Source organism: Nerophis ophidion, linkage group LG03 (assembly GCF_033978795.1).
Source record: "Nerophis ophidion isolate RoL-2023_Sa linkage group LG03, RoL_Noph_v1.0, whole genome shotgun sequence".
Lineage (NCBI taxonomy): Eukaryota > Metazoa > Chordata > Actinopteri > Syngnathiformes > Syngnathidae > Nerophis > Nerophis ophidion.
This window is the reverse complement of record NC_084613.1, coordinates 2,948,469-2,970,790: the sequence shown is the minus strand read 5'-3', so window position 1 is coordinate 2,970,790 and position 22,322 is coordinate 2,948,469. Positions and strand designations below refer to the sequence as shown.

Genomic DNA, 22,322 nt, shown 5'->3' with positions numbered 1-22,322 from the left:
TCCTTGGGCAAGACACTCTACCCACCTGCTCCCAGTGCCACCCACACTGCTTTAAATGTAACTTAGATATTGGGTGTCACTATATAAAGCGCTTTGAGTCACTAGAGAAAAGCGCTATATAAATATAATTCACTTCACACTTCACTTATCAATCAATCAATCAATGTTTATTTATATAGCCCTAAATCACAAGTGTCTCAAAGGGCTGCACAAGCCACAACCACATGTTCGGTTCAGAGTCCACATAAGGGCAAGGAAAAACTCACAACCCAGTTGTACGTCAATGTGGATGACTGTGAGAAACCTTGGAGAGGGTTTCACAAATTCCCAAAAATGTTTCACAAACTGAAAATGTTTTCACAAAAATAAAAAATGTTTTCACACACACACAAATTATGTAGAGCTTCAGTCCTTCAACAGTCCGGGGTCTCCGCTGTCCTATTTTACGCTTCACACATTTTCCATGGGAGACAGGTCTGGACTGCAGGCGGGCCAGGAAAGTACCCGCACTCTTTTTTTTACAAAGCCACGCTGTTGTAACACGTGCTGAATGTGGCTTGGCATTTTCTTGCTGAAATAAGCAGGGGCGTCCATGAAAAAGACGGCCCTTAGTTGTTCCAAAACCTGTATGTACCTTTCAGCAGTAGTGGTGCCTTCACAGATGTGTAAGATAAGGTGGCGACTTGTCCAGGGTGTAGTTCACCTTCCGCACGATTGTAGCTGAGATACCCACCAGCGCCCATTGCGACCACAAAGGGAATAAGCAGTAGAAAATGGATGGGTGGATGGTCCCTAGCGTGTGAATGTGAGTGTGAATGTACCGTATTATTGACATGAGGTGGCGACTTGTCCAGGGCATACCCCGCCTTCCGCCCGAATGCAGCGGAGATAGGCCCCAGCGACCCCCCGTGACCCCGAACGGGACAAGCGGTAGAAAATGGATGGGTGGATTGAAAATTAACACTAAATGGTCCCTAGTGTGAGAATGTCGTCTGTCTATCTGTGTTGGCCCTGCGATGAGGTGGCGACTTGTCCAGGGTGTACCCTGCCTTCCGTCCGAATGCAGCAGAGATAGAGCCCAGCAAGCCCCCGCGACCCCAAAGGGAATAAGCGGTAGAAAATGGAAGGATTGATGGTCCCTAGTGTGTGGTGAATGTTGTCTATCTGTGTTGGCCCTGTGATGAGGTGGCGACTTGTCCAGGGTGTACCCCGCCTTCCGCCCCAATGCAGTGGAGATAAGCCCCAGCGACGCTGCGCCACCCCGAAAGGGACAAGCGGTAGAAAATGGATGGATGGATGTTTATACAGTGTTTTTCAGAGTATAAGTCGCACCTGCTGAAAATGCATAATAAAGAAAGAAAACAACGTATATAAGTCGCACTGGAATATAAGTCGCATTTTTTGGGGACACTTATTTGATAAAACCCAACACCAAGAATAGACTTTTGAAAGGCAATTTAAAATGAAAGCTGCAAGCAGCGATGGACGGGACTGCTTTGGCTGCTGCCCCCGCGACCCAAGCCCAGATAAGCGGTAGAAGATGGATGGATGGATTATTACACAGAGAAAAAGTTGTATACACGTGTTATACATCAGTCTCATAGTAATAACAGTTGTAAAGTGGCCTTGGCATTTTATAAGGACGCCTTGGTGCCGCCTTTTTGAGACTCTAATGCATGGTGAATGTAATGCAGTTGTTGTATTGAAGTGGGAATAGCAAACTTCCTGTTGATTTTAGTTGGGGGCGGTCAGTGTATGAAATATAGGTCTCAGTGAGACCTACATTGAGGTTTTTGTTTCATGTGTGGATGACAGTCCTACAGTGAGTTAGAGGCAGTTTTGTCTGAGCAGGAAGCCGCGCAGGAAGTCGCCATCTTGTGACAACATTAGCGCAACTGGTACTTTGCGGGCTCATAATATCCAAACTCTTTCATCAACTTTTAATCAGAAGGGTTCAATCTCTCTTCTGTGCTTATTTGAAGCCAAAACGATAACGGGCCTTAAAGAAGAAAAAGCTAAACATTTTTAGCCAACTTTTGTATTGAAGGGGGAATTGTAAACTTGTTGTTGATTTTAGCTGGGGGGTGTGAGTGTATGAAATATAGGTCTAACTGAGACCTACATAGTGGTTTTTGTTTCATGTTTCTACGACATTCCTACTGGAAGTTAGAGACAGTTTTGTCTGTGTTTTCTTCCAAGGGGGCACTAGAGCGCAATTTTGAGTTTTGGGTTTTTGATTAGATCGCAATTTTCGCCAGTCCTGATATGTGTGTCAAATTTGGTGAGTTTTGAAACATGTTAAGGGGGTCAAAGAGGTGGTGGAATAGTGAACAACAGGCTGAATAAGTGTAGGTTATATGAGACATAAATAAGCAACTGCTATGTTAACCTAACATATTATGGTAAGAGTCATTCAAATAACTATAACATATAGAACATGCTATACCTTTACCAAACTATCTCTCACTCCTAATCCATAAATCCCATGACATCTTATACTTCTAGTCCCTTACGTGAATGAGCTAAATAATATCATTGGATATTTTACGGTAATGTGTTAATAATTTCACACATAAGTCGCTCCTGAGTATAAGTCGCACCCCCGGCCAAACTATGAAAAAAACTGTGACTTATAGTCCGAAAAATACGGTACTAATAAATAGGTTATACTTGTATAGCACTTTTCTACCTTCTTAAGGAACTCAAAGCGCCTTGACACTATTTCCATATTCACACACTGATGGCAGGAGCTGCCATGCAAGGCGCTAACCAGGACCCGTCAGGAGCAAGGGTGAAGTGTCTTGCTCAAGGACACAACGGACGTGACTCGGGTGGTAGAAGGTGGGGATTGAACCAGGAATACTCTGGTTGTTAGTACAGTCACTCTTCCAACTGTGCCACGCCGTCCCCGTTTCATAATACCGTATTTCCTTGAATTGCCACCGGGTATATAGTATGCACCTCCCTAGAATTTTTATTTTGAAGGGGTAATTTTTAACTTCCTGTTGATTTTTGCTGAAGGATGTCAATTATTAAAACGTAGGTCTAAGTGAGACCTACATAGAGGTTTTTGTTTCAGGTCTCTCCGACATTCCTACTGGAAGTTACAAGCAGTTTTGTCTGTGTTTTCTTCCTAGGAGCAGTTTTTGCTGTGTTTTATTCAAAAATTGCGCCGGAGCGCATTTTTGAGTTTTGGTTTTTTCATTAAATAGCAATTTTCGCCAGTCCTGATGTGTGTGCCAAGTTTGGTGAGTTTTGAAGCATTTTAAGTGGGTCAAATTACAGCTCAAAGAGGCAAAAATGGAATTTTTTGTGAAAATTTTGCATTGAATGGGTTTTTGCCATTTTCCTGTTGATTTTAGGTTCTATACTTTTAATCAGAAGGGTTCAATCCCTCTCCTGTGCGAGTTTGAAGCCGAAACGACAAACTCGCTCAGAGGAGATAACTTTTGAAAAAAGGTGACGGGTGTTTACCAAACTTTTATTTTGAAGGGGTAATTTTTAACTTCCTGTTGATTTTTGCTGAAGGATGTCAACTATTAAAATGTAGGTCTAAGTGAGACCTACATAGAGGTTTTTGTTTCAGGTCTCTACGACATTCCCACCGGAAGTTACAAGCAGTTTTGTCTGTGGTTTCTTCCTCGAAGCAGTTTTTGCTGTGTTTTGATCAAAAATTGCGCAAGAGCGCAATTTTGAGTTTTTGTTGTTGTTTTTTTTCATTAGATCGCAATTTCTGCCAGTCCTGATGTGTGTGCCAAGTTTGGTGAGTTTCGAAGCATTTTAAGTGGGTCAAATTAAAGCTCAAAGAGGCAAAAATTGAATTTTTTGCGAAAATTTTGCATTGAATGGGTTTTTGCCATTTTCCTGTTGATTTTAGGTTCTATACTTTTAATCAGAAGGGTTCAATCTCTCTCCTGTGCGAGTTTGAAGCCGAAACGACAAACTCGCTCAGAGGAGATAACTTTTGAAAAAAGGTGACGGGTGTTTACCAAACTTTTATTTTGAAGCGGTAATTTTTAACTTCCTGTTGATTTTTGCTGAAGGATGTCAATTATTAAAATGTAGGTCTAAGTGAGACCTACACAGAGGTTTTTGTTTCAGGTCTCTACGACATTCCTAACGGAAGTTACAAGCAGTTTTGTCTGTGGTTTCTTCCTCGAAGCAGTTTTTGCAAGAGCGCAATTTTGAGTTTTTTTTTTTTTTTCATCAGATCGCAATTTCTGCCAGTCCTGATGTGTGTGCCAAGTTTGGTGAGTTTTGAAGCATTTTAAGGGGGTCAAATTTCAGCTCAAAGAGGCAAAAATTGAATTTTTTGCGAAAATTTAGTTTTGAAGGGTTTTTTTCCAACTTCTTGTTGATTTTTGCCCTAGAAGGTGGAATTATGAAATGTAGGGTCTAAGTTAGACCTACGTGACAGTTTTTGTTTCATGTCTGTACGACATTCCAAACGGAAGTTACAAGCAGTCTGTTTTTCTTTCCTTCCTAGGGGGCGCTAGCGCACAATTTTGATTTTTCTGGTTTGGCTACCTAATAAGTTGGGAAGGCATGCCAGACTGATGTGTGTGTCAAACTTGGTGAGTTTTGAAGCATGTTAAGGGGGTCAAATTACAGCGCATAGGTGCGGAATAATAAAACGCACCAGTTTCAATAGGGTCCTTGGCCCATGGCAAAGGACTCCTGTGGAGTCCTTTGCCATGGGCCAAGGACCCTAATAATAAAACGCACGAAATTCAATAGGTCCTTTGGCCATTGCAAAAGGACTCCCTGTGGGAGTCCTTTTGCAATGGGCCATGCGGGCCCTAATAAAGAATAATAAAATGTTACAGTTTCAATAGGGTCCTTGGCCCATGGCCAAGGACCCTATTTAAAGCTTTGTTTTTCTATAATGAATTAAAGCTTTGTTTTTCTTCCTTTCTGTTTACTGTCTGCGAGTTCACATTTACAGCAATTTTCTAACTACTACACAGGCCTAAATTTACCGCATGCCTTTGGTAAGTGTCGGAGTGAGAAGAGGTTTTAATTTAATTAGCGACCCGGCGGCAATTCAAGGAAATATGGTATCCATCCATCCATACATTTCACACCTCTTGTTTAAAATGTATCATTATTTTATTGTTGGCTTTAACGGCGTATTCTAGGTCCAAATTTGTGTTGCTGTTGTGCTCCTCATGAGCCACAACTTTCCTTTCCACTGGTGTGTCCTTGCAGGATTCCAGTCCTGATTTCTGGCAGCCGGGGCAGGAGTCCATGCATGACTTCATGCAATAAAAATCAGCTCTTTGTTTTATGCCAGCAATCACAGCCAATCAGTGCCGGCTGTGTATGATGGGCTGCTGGAAAAGGGGGGGGGGGGGGGGGGGTCTTTGACTGGGGCATGGGGGGGGTGGACTTGAGCGTGGTACTCATCAGTTTCTCTGTGTTTACATTTCTGTGTTTGGACAAAGTAGATTGCTTTGCACCTAACCCTGTAATGTATGCAAAAGCATCCTCCTGACAATACCCTTCAAGCCCGGCCAGTCGCCGCCGTGACAGACGCCGTAAACCTTCCACCGCCTGAGAAATACGCCGCGTAATCACTTGTGACACGCTCGCCGACGCCGACAAGCACGTCTCTGTCTTCCACCTTTTGTACCAACCCCGTTTCCATGGGAGTTGGGAAATTGTGTTAGGTGTAAATATTATAACAGAATACAATGAATAAGTGTCAAAGTAGTTGGGAAAGGGCATGTTCACCACTGTGTTACATCACCTTTTCTTTTAACAACACTCAATAAACGTTTGGGAACTGAGGAAACTAATTGTTGAAGCTTTGAAAGTGGAATTCTTTCCCATTCTTGGGGCGGCATAGCTCGGGTGGTAGAGTGGCCGTGCCAGCAACTTGAGGGTTGCAGGTTCGATCCCCGCTTCCGCCATCCTAGTCACTGCCGTTGTGTCCTTGGGCAAGACACTTTACCCACCTGCTCCCAGTGCCACCCACACTGCTTTAAATGTAACTTAGATATTGGGTTTCACTATGTAAAGCGCTTTGAGTCACTAGACCAGGGGTAGGGAACCTATGGTTCTAGAGCCAGATGTGGCTCTTTTGATGACTCCATCTGGTTCTCGATTAAATCTGAGCTAACATTGCTTAACACGATAAGTAATGAATAATTCCACTTGTAATCAAAGTGTTAAAAATAACGTTCAAAATATTAAACCGCACTTGTTCAAGAAATTGCATGATTTATGTATTATTGTTTTTTTTAGGGCTTGCCCTCCTGGGGGTTCTTCAGACCACCAAGCACCGACATGAGAGCCTGTTTCAGGGTTACGATATTTTTTTTTATTTTTCCATAAGTCTCTCAGTTGCTTTCCAGCAATTGTCTTTTTCTCTTTCGTTCTTGTTCTGGCTCCAGCTCTAACCCTGTCTCTCCTCCTGGCTGCTGCTTATAACAGAGCGACAGGTGATTAGATAACAAGGCCCGGGTGGGCCATCTACGCACCTGTCGCTGATTTTTAGGCCGGTCCTGGCAACACCCCGCTTCGCTGCAGGCCCGCAGGCCACGCCCCCTCCACAGTTAGCTTCAGAATATCAATGTTAATACAAAGAATACGAGAACTGTTATATTCTAGTAATGTTGGTCTTACTTACTGCGGCGTGGCGCAGTGGGAGATTGCCCGTGCGCAACCCGAGGGTCCCTGGTTCAATCCCCACCTAGTACCAACCTCGTCACGTCCGTTGTGTCCTTGAGCAAGACACTTCACGCTTGCTCCTGATGGGTGCTGGTTGGCGCCTTGCATGGCAGCTCCCTCCATCAGTGTGTGAATGGGTAAATGTGGAAGTAGTGTCAAAGCGCTTTGAGTACCTTGAAGGTAGAAAAGTGCTATACAAGTACAACCCATTTATTTATTTAAAAATGCACGCGTTTAGTTGTGTTCGGTGTTGAAAAAAAAATGATATGGCTCTTATGGAAATACATTTTAAAATATTTGGATTCTTGGCTCTCTCAGCCAAAAAGGTTCCCGACGCCTGCACTAGAGAAAAGCGCTATACAAACATAATTCACTTCACTTCACAATAAAAATTGGACTTATTTGTAACATTTTATTAACTAAGACCCTTTATGGTCCCCGGGACCCCTCAGTAAATAAATAAATGGGTTGTACTTGTATAGCGCTTTTCTACCTTCAAGGTACTCAAAGCGCTTTGACACTACTTCCACATTCACACACTGATGGAGGGAGCTGCCATGCAAGGCCCTAACCATCATCAGGAGCAAGGGTGAAGTGTCTTGCTCAGGACACAACGGACGTGACGAGGTTGGTACTAGGTGGGGATTGAACCAGGGACCCTCGGGTTGCGCATGGCCACTCTTCCACTGCGCCATGCCGTCCCTAATGTATGTAAAATGTAAATATTATGTAAAATATTTTTTAAAATGTTTTAAATTTTTAAAAATTTTAAAATTAAAAAAAAAAATTGGTAAAATATTTTTTAAAAATCCATATATTTTGTTACGGTTAGAAAATGACAAATATCAGCTTGGCCCCCGCATGTTTTCATTTTTCCATGTGCGTCCCTCAGTGGAAAAAGTTTGGACACCCCTGGTTTGCAGTTCTAATCCTATCTTGATGACCCAAAAGGTGAGCGACTATAGTTTTGTGTTAAAGCGAGGCGAGCATCCCCGAGAGTTCTGATGTGGTGGAAGTACATGAAGATGAGAGAAGTGGTGGTTATTGAGGTGCAGATTTAATGTGCTGGACTAAAGTGATCTACTTGAGTCTACAATCTAGGAGGCAGCAGCAGGTGAGCATCAGTCCTCATCAAAGATGGCGTCCTTACGTTCTAAGATCTTGTAGACCTTCTCCCTCAAGCTGCTGTCACAGGTCAGTCTGTGGGCCGCATCCCTCAGATCCTCCATGCTGCCGCCGCCGCCCTCCTCGCCGGCTGTGGCCAAGGACTTGGAGTGTTGCACTGCAGACACACAACAAGGACTTGGAGTGTTGTACCGCAGACGCACAACAAGGACTTGGAGTGTTGCACTGCAGACACACAACAAGGACTTGGAGTGTTGCACTGCAGACACACAACAAGGACTTGGAGTGTTGCACTGCAGACACACAACAAGGACTTGGAGTGTTGTACCGCAGACGCACAACAAGGACTTGGAGTGTTGCACCGTAGACACAAAACAAGGACTTGGAGTGTTGCACTGCAGACACACAACAAGGACTTGGAGTGTTGCACTGCAGACACACAACAAGGACTTGGAGTGTTGCACCGCAGACACACAACAAGGACTTGGAGTGTTGCACCGCAGACACACAACAAGGACTTGGAGTGTTGCACTGCAGACACACAACAAAGACTTGGAGTGTTGCACTGTAGACACACAACAAGGACTTGGAGTGTTGCACTGCAGACACACAACAAGGACTTGGAGTGTTGCACTGCAGACACACAACAAGGACTTGGAGTGTTGCACTGCAGACACACAACAAGGACTTGGTGTGTTGCACTGCAGACGCACAACAAGGACTTGGAGTGTTGCACTGCAGACACACAACAAGGACTTGGAGTGTTGCACTGCAGACACACAACAAGGACTTGGAGTGTTGCACTGCAGACACACAACAAGGACTTGGAGTGTTGCACTGCAGACACACAACAAGGACTTGGAGTGTTGCACTGCAGACACACAACAAGGACTTGGAGTGTTGCACTGCAGACACACAACAAGGACTTGGAGTGTTGCACTGCAGACACACAACAAGGACTTGGAGTGTTGCACTGCAGACACACAACAAGGACTTGGAGTGTTGCACTGCAGACACACATAAAACATGCTTGAAAACATTCAACACATGTATTTTCCCTACATACACTTAAATACACAATATGTTTCTTCATATTTAAAGTGGTTGTCCAACACGTGGGGGCCCTCTAGTGGTATGTCAAAAGAATCAATTAAATAAGCGACAGTGTTACTAATCAAATTGTGTGGAATGTTACAGTGGCCAAAAATATTAAATACACTTGTGCTTGCTGAGTTCTGTAGCATTCCGCAAAGTCTGGTTTCTAAAGGAGGCCCTGTGATTATTGCATCTGGTTTTAAACTCAGCAAACACATTTGGAACCTCAAAGACAATAATGTTGAATATTCAATAACATGACAAATTCTTGCATCCAGCACACCTTACAACAGTGGTAATAAAAGATGCAACCTATGCTTAAAAGAGAAACTGTTTATTATATATCACCCAGACCTGTCATCCCTCAACAAGCGCAGTGAAATCCTTTCAACATGCTGCCACAGACAGAAACACATCCTAGGTAACACATGAGCCAATCACCACACCCTACGCCTGCCTGTACCCACCCACTCTGTGTCCTATATAAACCATTGTATGTGAATGCTTCCATTAAAATCTCCTGATGATTGAGGGAACCCCTCATGAAACACTTCTGTAGAGATGAAGTAGTCTTGGGATTTTTCCCACACACATATATATATATATATATATATATATATGTATATATGTATATATATATATATATATATATATATATATATATATATATACATATATATATATATATATATAACTTGATGCCACAACATGATTGCAAACACCACAACACATCAACATAAAGCCACAACACAACAACTTGACACCACAAAACTATTGCAAAAGCCAAAACAAATGCAAGCGTCACAACACAACACATAAAAACACAACTTTATGCAATAACACTGAAACAGAAAGCCATGATGAAAAACATGATAGTCAAGTTGAGAGTGCAGTAGAACATGATAGTCAAGTTGAGAATACAGTAGAACATGATAGTCAAGTTGAGAATGCAGTAAAACATGATAGTCAAGTTGAGAGTGCATTAAAATGTAATAATAGTCAAGTTGAGAGTGCAGTAGAACATGATAGTCAAGTTGAGAGTGCATTAAAATGTAATAATAGTCAAGTTGAGAGTGCAGTAAAAGATGATGGTCAAGTTGAGAGTGCATTAAAATTTAATAATAGTCAAGCTGAGAGTGCAGTAGAACATGATAGTCAAGTTGAGAGTGCAGTAGAACATGATAGTCAAGTTGAGAGTGCATTAAAATGTAATAATAGTCAAGTTGAGAGTGCAGTAGAACATAATAGTCAAGTTGAGAGTGCATTAAAATGTAATAATTGTCAAGTTGAGAGTGCAGTAAAAGATGATGGTCAAGTTGAGAGTGCATTAAAATGTAATAATAGTCAAGTTGAGAGTGCAGTAGAACATGATAGTCAAGTTGAGAGTGCATTAAAATGTAATAATAGTCAAGTTGAGAGTGCAGTAAAAGATGATGGTCAAGTTGAGAGTGCATTAAAATTTAATAATAGTCAAGCTGAGAGTGCAGTAGAACATGATAGTCAAGTTGAGAGTGCAGTAGAACATGATAGTCAAGTTGAGAGTGCATTAAAATGTAATAATAGTCAAGTTTAGAGTGGAGTAGAAGATGATAGTCAAGTTGAGAGTGCAGTACAACATGATAGTCAAGTTGAGAGTGCAGTAAAACATGATAGTCAAGTTGAGAGTGCAGTAGAACATGATAGTCAAGTTGAGAGTGCAGTAGAACATGAAAGTCAAGTTGAGAGTGCATTAAAATGTAATAATAGTCAAGTTGAGAGTGCAGTAGAAGATGATAGTCAAGTTGAGAGTGCAGTAGAACATGATAGTCAAGTTGAGAGTGCAGTAGAACATGATAGTCAAGTTGAGAGTGCATTAAAATGTAATAATAGTCAAGTTGAGAGTGGAGTAGAAGATGATAGTCAAGTTGAGAGTGCAGTAGAACATGATAGTCAAGTTGAGAGTGCAGTAGAACATGATAGTCAATGTGAGAGTGCAGTACAACATGATAGTCAAGTTGAGAGTGCAGTAGAACATGAGAGTCAAGTTGAGAGTGCAGTAGAACATGATAGTCAAGTTGAGAGTGCAGTAGAACATGATAGTCAAGTTGAGAGTGCATTAAAATGTAATAATAGTCAAGTTGAGAGTGCAGTAGAACATGATAGTCAAGTTGAGAGTGCAGTAGAACATGATAGTCAAGTTGAGAGTGCAGTAGAACATGATAGTCAAGTTGAGAGTGCAGTAGAAGATGAAACTTACACCAGTGGCGTCTAGAAGCTCTCCTCTGGATGCGGCAGCTCTTGATGCGGCGTGCGGCCGCCTTGTGGAGGTAGACGGCGTTCTTCATGATGGCGGGCAGCTTGGCCTCGATCTCGGCGGCACAGATGCACTCCTCAAAGAAGCCTGGCAAGAAGAAGAAGAAGAAGAAGACATTTTGTAGCGTGCAGACACAGGTGGACTCACGCCTCAGCTGAGTGACGTCGCCTCTCATCTTCTCCTCTCGCTCCTTGCTGCGCTCCAGAGAGTTGAGTCCTCTCTCCAGATCCTGCAGGGCCTCCTCCGCCTGCTTCAGACGTTTCTCCAGCTCCACACGAGCCTCCATCTCCACCTGACGGCGAGACGGCGCGGCGGTCAAGGTGTCGGGCGGGCGGACGTCAGAGCGGCTACCTGAAGCTCCGCCTCCGTCTGCTGCTTGTCTGCTGTGAGCTGGGAGAGCGACTGCTGCAGCGTGCTGGCCTGGGAGGAGTAGAACTCTCGCTCCTGCTGGAGAACCTCCGCCCGCTGCTGGTTCTCCTTCAGCCTGCGACACAACATGTTCTTTAGTTTTAATGCAATGTCATGTCTACTTTTTAGTTTGTACTAACCACGTTTCCATATGAGTTGGGAAATTGTGTTAGATGTAAATATAAACAGAATACAATGATTTGCAAATCCTTTTCAAGCCATATTCAGTTGAATATGCTACAAAGACAACATATTTCATGTTCAAACTCTTTGCAAATAATAATTAACTTAGAATTTCATGGCTGCAACACTTGCCAAAGTAGTTGGGAAAGGGCATGTTCACCACTGTGTTACATCACCTTTTCTTTTAACAACACTCAATAAACGTTTGGGAACTGAGGAAACTAATTGTTGAAGCTTTGAAAGTGGAATTCTTTCCCATTCTTGTTTTATGTAGAGCTTCAGTCCTTCAACAGTCCGGGGTCTCCGCTGTCCTATTTTACGCTTCATAATGCACCACACATTTTCCATGGGAGACAGGTCTGGACTGCAGGCGGCCAGGAAAGTACCCGCACTCTTTTTTTTACGAAGCCACGCTGTTGTAACACGTGCTGAATGTGGCTCGGCATTGTCTTGCTGAAATAAGCAGGGGCGTCCATGAAAAAGACGGCACTTAGATGGCAGCATATGTTGTTCCAAAACCTGTATGTACCTTTCAGCATTAATGGTGCCTTCACAGATGTGTAAGTTACCCATTGCCTTGGGCACTAATGCACCCCCATACCATCACACATGCTGGCTTTTCACACTTTGTGTCGATAACAGTCTGGATGGTTCGCTTTCCCTTTGGTTCAGATGACACGATGTGGAATATTTCCAAAAACAATTTGAAATGTGGACTCGTCAGACCACAGAACACTTTTCCACTTTGCATCAGTCCATCTTAGATGATCTCGGGCCCAGAGAAGCCGGCGGCATTTCTGGATGTTGTTGATAAATGGCTTTCGCTTTGCATAGTAGAGCTTTAACTTGCACTTACAGATGTAGCGACCAACTGTATTTAGTGACAGTGGGTTTTTGAAGTGTTCCTGAGCCCATGTGGTGATATCCTTTAGAGATTGATGTGGGTTTTTGACACAGTGCCGTCTGAGGGATGGAAGGTCACGGTCATTCAATGTTGGTTTCCGGCCATGCCGCTTACGTGGAGTGATTTCTCCAGATTCTCTGAACCTTTTGATGATATTATGGAGCGTAGATGTTGAAATCCCTAAATTTCTTGCAATTGCACTTTTAGAAAGGTTGTTCTTAAACTGTTTGACTATTTGCTCACACAGTTGTGGACAAAGGGGTGTACCTCGCCCCCATCCTTTCTTGTGAAAGACTGAGCATTTTTTGGGAAGCTGTTTTTATAGCCAATCATGGCACCCACCTGTTCCCAATTAGCCTGCACACCTGTGGGATGTTCCAAATAAGTGTTTGATGAGCATTCCTCAACTTTATCAGTATTTATTGCAAAAGCAGCATTTATTTTCTTGAAATAATACTATATTTGAAATGTATGATTTTCGCCCCAAAACATTTTTTTCTAAGATACCGTATTTCCTTGAATTGCCGCCAGGTATATAGTATGCGCCTGCCTAAAATTACTGCCGGGTCAAACTTGTTTCGCAAAATAATTAGCGCATTCTTAGCATTACCGCCGGGTCAAACTCGTCACGTCACGAGTGACACTTCACCTGTCATCATTTTCAAAATGGAGGAGGCTGATTTCAATCATTCCAAATCGCATAAAGGGAAGACGATTAAGAGCTATTCAGTAGGATTTAAGGTCCAAACTATTGAATATGCTAAAAAGAACAGTAAGCAGCTATGTTTTATTAATATACCTGTGGAGCCGACAGACAGGTAGGGCACGCTAGAGCCCGGCCAAGATGGCGGCGAGGAGACGGCGAACGAGCGGAGAAGAGGAGCGAAAGAGCGACTTGGACTGAGGTTTTATTGAAAAATAAACAAAGTCAAACTGCTCAAGCCATGTCCTTCCTGGTGGTCCTGGGAACCCTCAAGACGGCAGCTTGAGACCGTCACAATAACGTAGCTGCGTGTGTCAAATATGAGTTCCATTAAATGACCTCCCGCCTCCTGGTGGTAGAGGGCGCTAGTGATCCTTCTTGCGACTACTCGGCTGCAGAAGAAGTGAAATGAGTGACGTCATATGTGCTGGAGGAGGTAATAAAGGAAGATCTCCATCGAGACAGAGAGACTTTTAAAACTGAAGAAAGATAAGGAAGACTTCTAAAAACAAATTGTCGATGCTTTTGATCAGAAGGAGCTGATCATGGACTAGATTTATAAGTAAAGGTAAAACGATTATAAAGTTTTTTTGTATTAAATGCGCTTTTCCTGATGGTATCCTTACATCACACTCAAATTTGTACTGCTTGCCTTGGTAAGTGCTGGAGTGAGAAGAGGTTTTAAATTAATTAGCGCATGCTTACTTTTACCGCATTGCCTTAGGTAAGTGCAGGAGTGAGAAGAGGTTTTGAAATAATTAGCGCATGCTTACTTTTACCGCATGCCTTTGGTAAGCGCAGGAGTGAGAAGAGGTTTTAAATTAATTAGCGCATGCTTACTTTTACCGCATACCTTTGGTAAGCGCAGGAGTGAGAAGAGGTTTTAAATTAATTAGCGCATGCTTACTTTTACCGCATACCTTTGGTAAGCGCAGGAGTGAGAAGAGGTTTTGAATTAATTAGCGCATGCTTACTTTTACCGCATACCTTTGGTAAGCGCAGGAGTGAGAAGAGGTTTTAAATTAATTAGCACATGCTTACTTTTACCGCATACCTTTGGTAAGCGCAGGAGTGAGAAGAGGTTTTAAATTAATTAGCGCATGCTTACTTTTACCGCATGCCTTAGGTAAGTGCAGGAGTGAGAAGAGGTTTTAAATTAATTAGCGCATGCTTACTTTTACCGCATACCTTTGGTAAGCGCAGGAGTGAGAAGAGGTTTTAAATTAATTAGCGCATGCTTACTTTTACCGCATACCTTTGGTAAGTGCAGGAGTGAGAAGAGGTTTTAAATTAATTAGCGCCCCCGGTGGCAATTCAAGCTATTAAAAAGCTATTATTTTTTCCTTTAAAAATAATGCCTTTGTTTACATGTTATACCTTTTTTGAATGTGTTTTTTATTTATTTATTTCATCTGTAATATATAAATATGGTTTTGTCTTTTTTGAATGTGTTTTTAACAATGTATTTGTACTTATTAACAATATTTTGTAATCACTTATTATTGTGAGTATACTATTTGTTAGCAAATAATCCTCTTGTAAGAGATCTTACTTCTCATCAGCCTGCTCCTTCTCCTTCAGCAGCAGCTTCATCTGCTCCTCAATGTGGTGAAGATCCTGCAGAAGGTCCAAGTTCCCCGACTCCTTGGCCTCCTGACACTTCCCCTTCTCCTCCTCCACCTCCTCCACGCCGTCATCCTCCTCCTCTTCTTCTCCCGCCACCTCCTTCTCTTCCTCCAGCAGCTCCAAAGTTCTCTTCTTCTCCTCAGAGAGTTGCTGCACAAACACATAACAGAGTAAAAACCGCCCCACCACCGCGTCGATGCCGACGCTGCCAAAGTCGATGTTGTGACGTGGCAAATGTTCCAAAGGTCGATCAATGAGAGTTGGAACGACCTCGATGGACTTCTGCAGCATGATGGTCAGACTGCTCAACTCCTCCTTCTCGCTCTCCACGCCTCGCAGGGACTGAGTCGTGCCGTCCAGATCTCTGACAACAGCAGGAAAACAGCCATAGTCTGTTCCAGGGTCAAACTGTGCTCGCTTTACAAACCCTGTTTCCATATGAGGTGGGTGTTAGATGTAAATATAAACAGAATACAATGATTTGCAAATCCTTTTCAAGCCATATTCAGTTGAATATGCTACAAAGACAACATATTTGATGTTCAAACTCATAAAAAAAAAAAAAAATAACTTTAGAATTGGATGCCAGCAACACGTGACAAAGAAGTTGGGAAAGGTGGCAATAAACACTGATAAAGTTGAGGAATGCTCATCAAACACTTATTTGGAACATCCCACAGGTGTGCAGGCTAATTGGGAACAGGTGGGTGCCATGATTGGCTATAAAAACAGCTTCCCCAAAAATGCTCAGTCTTTCACAAGAAAGGATGGGGCGAGGTACACCCCTTTGTCCACAACTGTGTGAGCAAATAGTCAAACAGTTTAAGAACAACCTTTCTCAAAGTGACATTGCAAGAAATTTAGGGATTTCAACATCTACGCTCCATAATATCATCAAAAGGTTCAGAGAATCTGGAGAAATCACTCCACGTAAGCGGCATGGCCGGAAACCAACATTGAATGACCGTGACCTTCCATCCCTCAGACAGCACTGTATCAAAAACCCACATCAACATCTAAAGGATATCACCACATGGGCTCAGGAACACTTCAGAAAACCACTGTCACTAAATACAGTTGGTCGCTACATCTGTAAGTGCTAGTTAAAGCTCTACTATGCAAAGCGAAAGCCATTTATCAACAACATCCAGAAACGCTGTCAGCTTCTCTGGGCCTGAGATCATCTAAGATGGACTGATGCAAAGTGGAAAAGTGTTCTGTGGTCTGACGAGTCCACATTTCAAATTGTTTTTGGAAATATTCATCATCCTGTCATCCGGACCAAAGGGGAAGCGAACCATCCAGACTGTTATCGACGCAAAGTGTAAAAGCCAGCATGTGTGATGGTATGGGGGTGCATTAGTGCCCAAGGCATGGGTAACTTACACATCTGTGAAGGCACCATTAATGCTGAAAGGTACATACAGGTTTTGGAACAACATATGCTGCCATCTAAGCCCCGTCTTTTTCATGGACGCCCCTGCTTATTTCAATAAGACAATGCCAAGCCACATTGAGCATGTGTTACAACAGCGTGGCTTTGTAGTAAAAGAGTGCAGGTACTTTCCTGGCCCGCCTGCAGTTCAGACCTGTCTCCCATGGAAAATGTGTGGCGCATTATGAAGCGTAAAATAGGACAGCGGAGACCCCGGACTGTTGAAGGACTGAAGCTCTACATAAAACAAGAATGGGAAAGAATTCCACTTTCAAAGCTTCAACAATTAGTTTCCTCAGTTCCCAAACGTTTATTGGGTGTTGTTAAAAGAAAAGGTGATGTAACACAGTGGTGAACATGCCCTTTCCCAACTACTTTGGCACGTGTTGCAGCCATGAAATTCTAACTTAATTATTATGAGTTTGAACATCAAATATGTTGTCTTTGTAGCATATTCAACTGAATATGGGTTGAAAAGGATTTGCAAATCATTGTATTCTGTTTATATTTACATCTAACACAATTTCCCAACTTAAAAGGAAGCAGGGTTTGTATTATTCGTGCAGGCAATGTTTCAGAAGTCATAGAAGCGTACAAAGAAATTAAAACACTGCCTGTCATGTTTCTCTGCAACATCTCTGGATTCATATTTTGCTTTGGAAGTTGGTGTATTGCCATGACAGTGATACAGTATCTACTAATACGATAACAAATAAAGACAACATTTGGCTTAATATTATTATCCATCCATCCATTTACTACCGCTTGTCCCTTTTGGGGACTCACCTTTGCCTCTTTGAGCTGTAATTTGACCCCCTTAACATGCTTCAAAACTCACCAAACTGGACACACACATCAGGACTGCCGAAAATTGCGATCTAGTAAAAAAACCTAACCCCAAAACTCAAAATTGCGCTCTAGCGCCCCCTAGGAATAAAACACAGACAAAACTGCCCCTAGGAAGAAAACACAGACAAAACTGTTTGTAACTTCCAGTAGGAATGTCGTACACACATGAAACAAAAACCTCCATGTAGGTCTCACTTAGACCTACATTTCATATTTTGACAACTCTCAGCAAAAATCAACAGGAAGTTTGCATTTCCACCTTCAAAACCTTTTTTCAGACATTATCTCCTCTGAGCGCGTTTGTCGTGTCGGCTTCAAACTACCACAGGAGAGAGATTGAACCCTTCTGATTAAAAGTTGATGAAAGAGTTTTAATTACTGCTACGGTTTTGATTTTATCAGCCTTCAAAGAACCACTGCGCTGAAAACCATTTCAAAGATGGCCGCCGTGCGCAGACACGGTGAGGGAGACGTTTTTTTCCCCCCGTTTTTTCCCGTACCGTCTGCTGCTGGTGCGCACGCACCAACATTCATGAGGGAGGGGCTGTGATGGTCTATACCAAGATGGCTGCCAGGTGCCGTAGCTAAGCTGGTATGTTTTAAAGTTGTCGTTTGCGTGCATATCGTAAAAACAACCGTCCAACATTTTACAACTAATTGTAAACTTATAGGTGCCGACCATCAGGGCCAAGTCAATCAATCAATCAAAGTTTATTTATATAGCCCTAAATCACGAGTGTCTCAAAGGGCTGCACAAGCCACAACGACATCCTCGGCTCAGATTTAAGTATGTTTTTACAACCTTAACATACTTAAATAGTGTCATTGCGACGAGAGAGTGTGTCGATGTTAAGATATTACGCCGAGTTGGTAGGTCTATCTGTTTGCTAATAGTAGCTACTAGCCGTACCCATGTATTTTCAATGGGCGGTTAGCATCAGGTTTTAATCCCGTTTCCTCCTATGTTTCTGCTCTGATTGAATTTCTTTGTATGTCGAGTCTTTATTTTGGGTACTTACATATGGTGCCTGACTGTTGTGGCGTTTTAAGGCCATCTGCAATTTTTATGTCACGGTAAAGACAATGAATGGTCCGGTTTTGATTTTATTAGCCTTCAAAGAACCGCTGCGCTGAAAAACATTTCTAAGATGGCCTCCGTGCGCTCACACAGAGAGCTAGACTTTTTTTCCCCGTTTTTTTTCCTACCGATCCCAGTATGTAATCTTATAAATGGCATAAACGCGCCAGTGATTTTATGAGCCCTCAAAGAACCGCTGCTCGTGTGTTGCTGATGTTTCAAGGTGGCGGCTTCCTGCTCAGACAAAACTGCCTCTAACTCCAAGTAAGAACGTCGTAGACACATGAAACAAAAACCTCTATGTAGGTCTCACTTAGACCTATATTTCATACACTGACAACCCCCAATCAACAGTAAGTTTGCAATTCCCCCTTAAGTACAAAAGATGGCTTAAAAAAACTTGCCTTTTTTCAAACATCTCCTCTAAGCACAGGAGAGAGATTTTACTTTGCTTCTTATAACTTTCAGACAAGACAATTGGGTCGCGGGAGCAGCAGCTCAATCCGTCCCGTCCATCGCTGCTTGCAGCTTTAATTAGGGTCCGCCCTGCCCATGGCAAAGGACTCCACAGGAGTTATTTGCCATGGGCAAGGACCCTATTGAATCTGGTGTGTTTTATTATTATTCTTTCTTTCTTTATTCCGCACCTATGCGCTGTAATTTGACCCCCTTAACATGCTTCAAAACTCACCAAGTTTGACACACACATCAGTCTGGCATGCCTTCCCAACTTATTAGGCAGCCAAACCAGAAAAATCAAAATTGCGCGCTAGCGCCCCCTAGGAAGGAAAGAAAAACAGACTGCTTGTAACTTCCGTTAGGAATGTCGTACAGACATGAAACAAAAACGGTCACGTAGGTCTAACTTAGACCTACATTTCATAATTCTACCTTCTAGGGCAAAAATCAACAGGAAGTTGGCAAAAACCCCTTCAAAACAAAATTTTCGCAAAAAATTCAATTTTTGCCTCTGAGCTGAAATTTGACCCCCTTAAAATGCTTCAAAACTCACCAAACTTGGCAGACACATCAGGACTGGCAGAAATTGCGATCTAATGAAAAAAAAAAAAAAACTCCAAATTGTGCTCTTGCGCAATTTTTTATCAAAACACAGCAAAAACTGCTTCGAGGAAGAAAACACAGACAAAACTGCTTGTAACTTCCGGTGGGAATGCCGGAAAGACATGAAACAAAAACTTCTATGTAGGTCTCACTTAGACCTACATTTAGATAATCGACATCCTTCGGCAAAAATGAACAGGAAGTTAAAAATTACCCCTTCAAAATAAAAGTTTTGTAAAAACCCGTCACCTTTTTCAAACGTAAACTCCTCCGAGCGCGTTTGTCGTTTCGGCTTCAAACTCGCACAGGAGAGAGATTGAACCCTTTTGATTAAAACTATCCAACAAAGTTTTGATTACTGCTCCGGTTTTGATTTTACGCGCCTTCAAAGAACCCCTGCGCAAAGTTTCCTAAAAAATGTCATTTTTGCCTCTTTGAGCTGTAATTTGACCCCCTTAAAATGCTTCAAAGAGCAAGTTAAATCTCTACTATGCAAAGCGAAAGCCATTTATCAACAACATCCAGAAACGCTGATCTGTAATTTGACCCCCTTAACATACTTCAAAACTCACCAAATTTTACACACACATCAGGACTGGCGAAAATTGCCATCTAATAAAAAAACCAAACCCCAAAAGTCAAAATTGCGCTCCAGCGCCAACTAGGAAAAAACCCAGACAAAACTGCTTGTAACTTCCGTTAGGAATGTCGTAGAGACATGAAACAAAGACCTCTATGTAGGTCTGACTTAGACCAACGCTGCTTGCAGCTTTAATTTATAATTGAATCACTTGTTTATTTTTCAGTTATTTTTTTAATCTTTTTTTCCAAATAGTTCAAGAAAGACCACTACAAATGAGCAATATTTTGCACTGTTATACAATTTAATAAATCAGAAACTGATGACATAGTGCTGTATTTTACTTCCTTATCTCTTTTTTTCAAGCAAAAATGTTTTGCTCTGATTAGGGGGTACTTAGATTAAAAAAATGTTCACAGGGGGTACATCACTGAAAAAAGGTTGAGAACCACAGATATAGGCAATTAATAATACTACTTAAAGACAATATTTGGCCCATGTTGACATCTGCTTCTACATGATTCCATCAAAACAAGAAATCACATAAAAAATATAAATAAAGTATATAAGTTATATTTGAAATGCTTACAGTTTAATTTGCTCCTGCTCAGCCTTCAGTTCCATCACCACCTCCTCAAACTTCATCTTCTCCTCCTCCAGAACTTGATTGAGACGCTGCAGCTCCTAAAACATCATCATCATCATCATCATCATCATCATCATCACCTCCAACATCCAAGAATGAGAAGCAAGCAAAGGACAGAAGATGAAAGATGTTACTTCTCTCTGTGCTCGCTGCTGACTCAGCTCCTCCGTCTCCTCCATCAGTTTATCTGCGAGGACAACAGGATTATTCTCATGATCAAGACTATAGACCAGGGGTCACCAACACGGTGCCCGCGGGCACCAGGTCGCCCGTAAGGACCAGATGAGTTCTTTCATTTTAAAAATAGCTCAAATAGCAGCACTTACCAGTGAGCCGCCTCTATTTTTTAAATTGTATTTATTTACTAGCAAGCTGGTCTCGCTTTGCTGGACATTTTTAATTCTAAGAGAGACAAAACTCAAATAGAATTTGAAAATCCAAGAAAATATTTTAAAGACTTGGTCTTCACTTGTTTAAATAGAATTATTACATTTTTTTACTTTGCTTCTTATAACTTTCAGAAAGACAATTTTAGAGAAAAAATACAACCTCAAAAATGATTTTAGGATTTTTAAACACATATACCTTTTTACCTTTTAAATTCCTTCCTCTTCTTTCCTGACAATTTAAATCAATGTTCAAGTATTTTTTATTTATTTTATTTTAAAGAATAATAAATATATTTTAATTTAATTCTTCATTTTAGCTTCTGTTTTTTCGCCAAAGAATATTTGTGAAATATTTCTTCAAACTTATTATGATTAAAATTGAAAAAAAATATATTCTGGCAAATCTAGAAAATCTGTAGAATCAAATTTAAATCTTATTTCAAAGTCTTTTGAATTTCTTTTAAAATTTTAGTTCTAGAAAATATAGAAGAAATAATGATTTGTCTTTGTTAGAAATATAGCTTGGTCCAATTTGTTATATATTCTAACAAAGTGCAGATTGGATTTTATCCTATTTAAAACATGTCATCAAAATTCTAAAATTAATACTAATGATGTTCCATAAATTCTTTTTTAAATTTTTTCAAAAAGATTAGAATTTTAAAGAGTCGAAATTAAAGATAAACTATGCTTCAAAATTTAATTTTCTTTTTTTGTGTGTTTTCTCCTCTTTTAAACCGTTCAATTAAGTGTTTTTTTCATCATTTATTCTCTACAAAAAACCTTCCGTAAAAGGAAAAAAAAAGTACGACGGAATGAGAGACAAAAATAACCATTTTTTATATATATACAATATATAGATTTATTTATTAAAGGTAAATTGAGCAAATTGGCTATTTCTGGCAATTTATTGAAGTGTGTATCAAACTGGTAGCAAACATGGTGCAAAGTAATTCATGATTTGTTAAAAAATGTTAGTGGCTAGCTAGTTAAAATGGGATATTGTGAAGTGAATTATATTTATATAGCGCTTTTCTCTAGTGACTCAAAGCGCTTTACATAGTGAAACCCAATATCTAAGTTACATTTAAAGCAGTGTGGGTGGCACTGGGAGCAGGTGGGTAAAGTGTCTTGCCCAAGGACACAACGGCAGTGACTAGGATGGCGGAAGCGGGAATCGAACCTGCAACCCTCAAGTTGCTGACACGGCCGCTCTACCAACCGAGCTATGCCGCCCCGCTCTTGTGAAATTGTGATGTCACAAGACTGTCTTA

General features: G+C 41.5%; 1 protein-coding gene across 3 annotated transcripts in view; it reads right to left on the bottom strand.

Moving 5' to 3' along the window:
• Positions 1-7,710: 7,710 nt before the first annotated feature.
• plekhd1 (pleckstrin homology domain containing, family D (with coiled-coil domains) member 1) overlaps positions 7,711-22,322 on the bottom strand; it is a 28,554-nt gene continuing 13,942 nt past the window's right edge. For 2 of the 3 annotated variants that reach the window (XM_061893932.1, XM_061893933.1), the window contains 7 exons: positions 20,794-20,846; positions 20,603-20,697; positions 14,936-15,373; positions 11,537-11,669; positions 11,333-11,477; positions 11,129-11,272; positions 7,711-7,954 (listed from right to left, as the gene is read on the bottom strand). In XM_061893932.1, coding sequence (XP_061749916.1) covers positions 7,794-7,954; positions 11,129-11,272; positions 11,333-11,477; positions 11,537-11,669; positions 14,936-15,373; positions 20,603-20,697; positions 20,794-20,846 — 1,169 coding nt within the window. In that variant the 3' untranslated portion in view covers positions 7,711-7,793. The remainder of the gene's footprint in view (positions 7,955-11,128; positions 11,273-11,332; positions 11,478-11,536; positions 11,670-14,935; positions 15,374-20,602; positions 20,698-20,793; positions 20,847-22,322) is intronic. The other variant, XM_061893935.1, reaches the window with a different exon arrangement.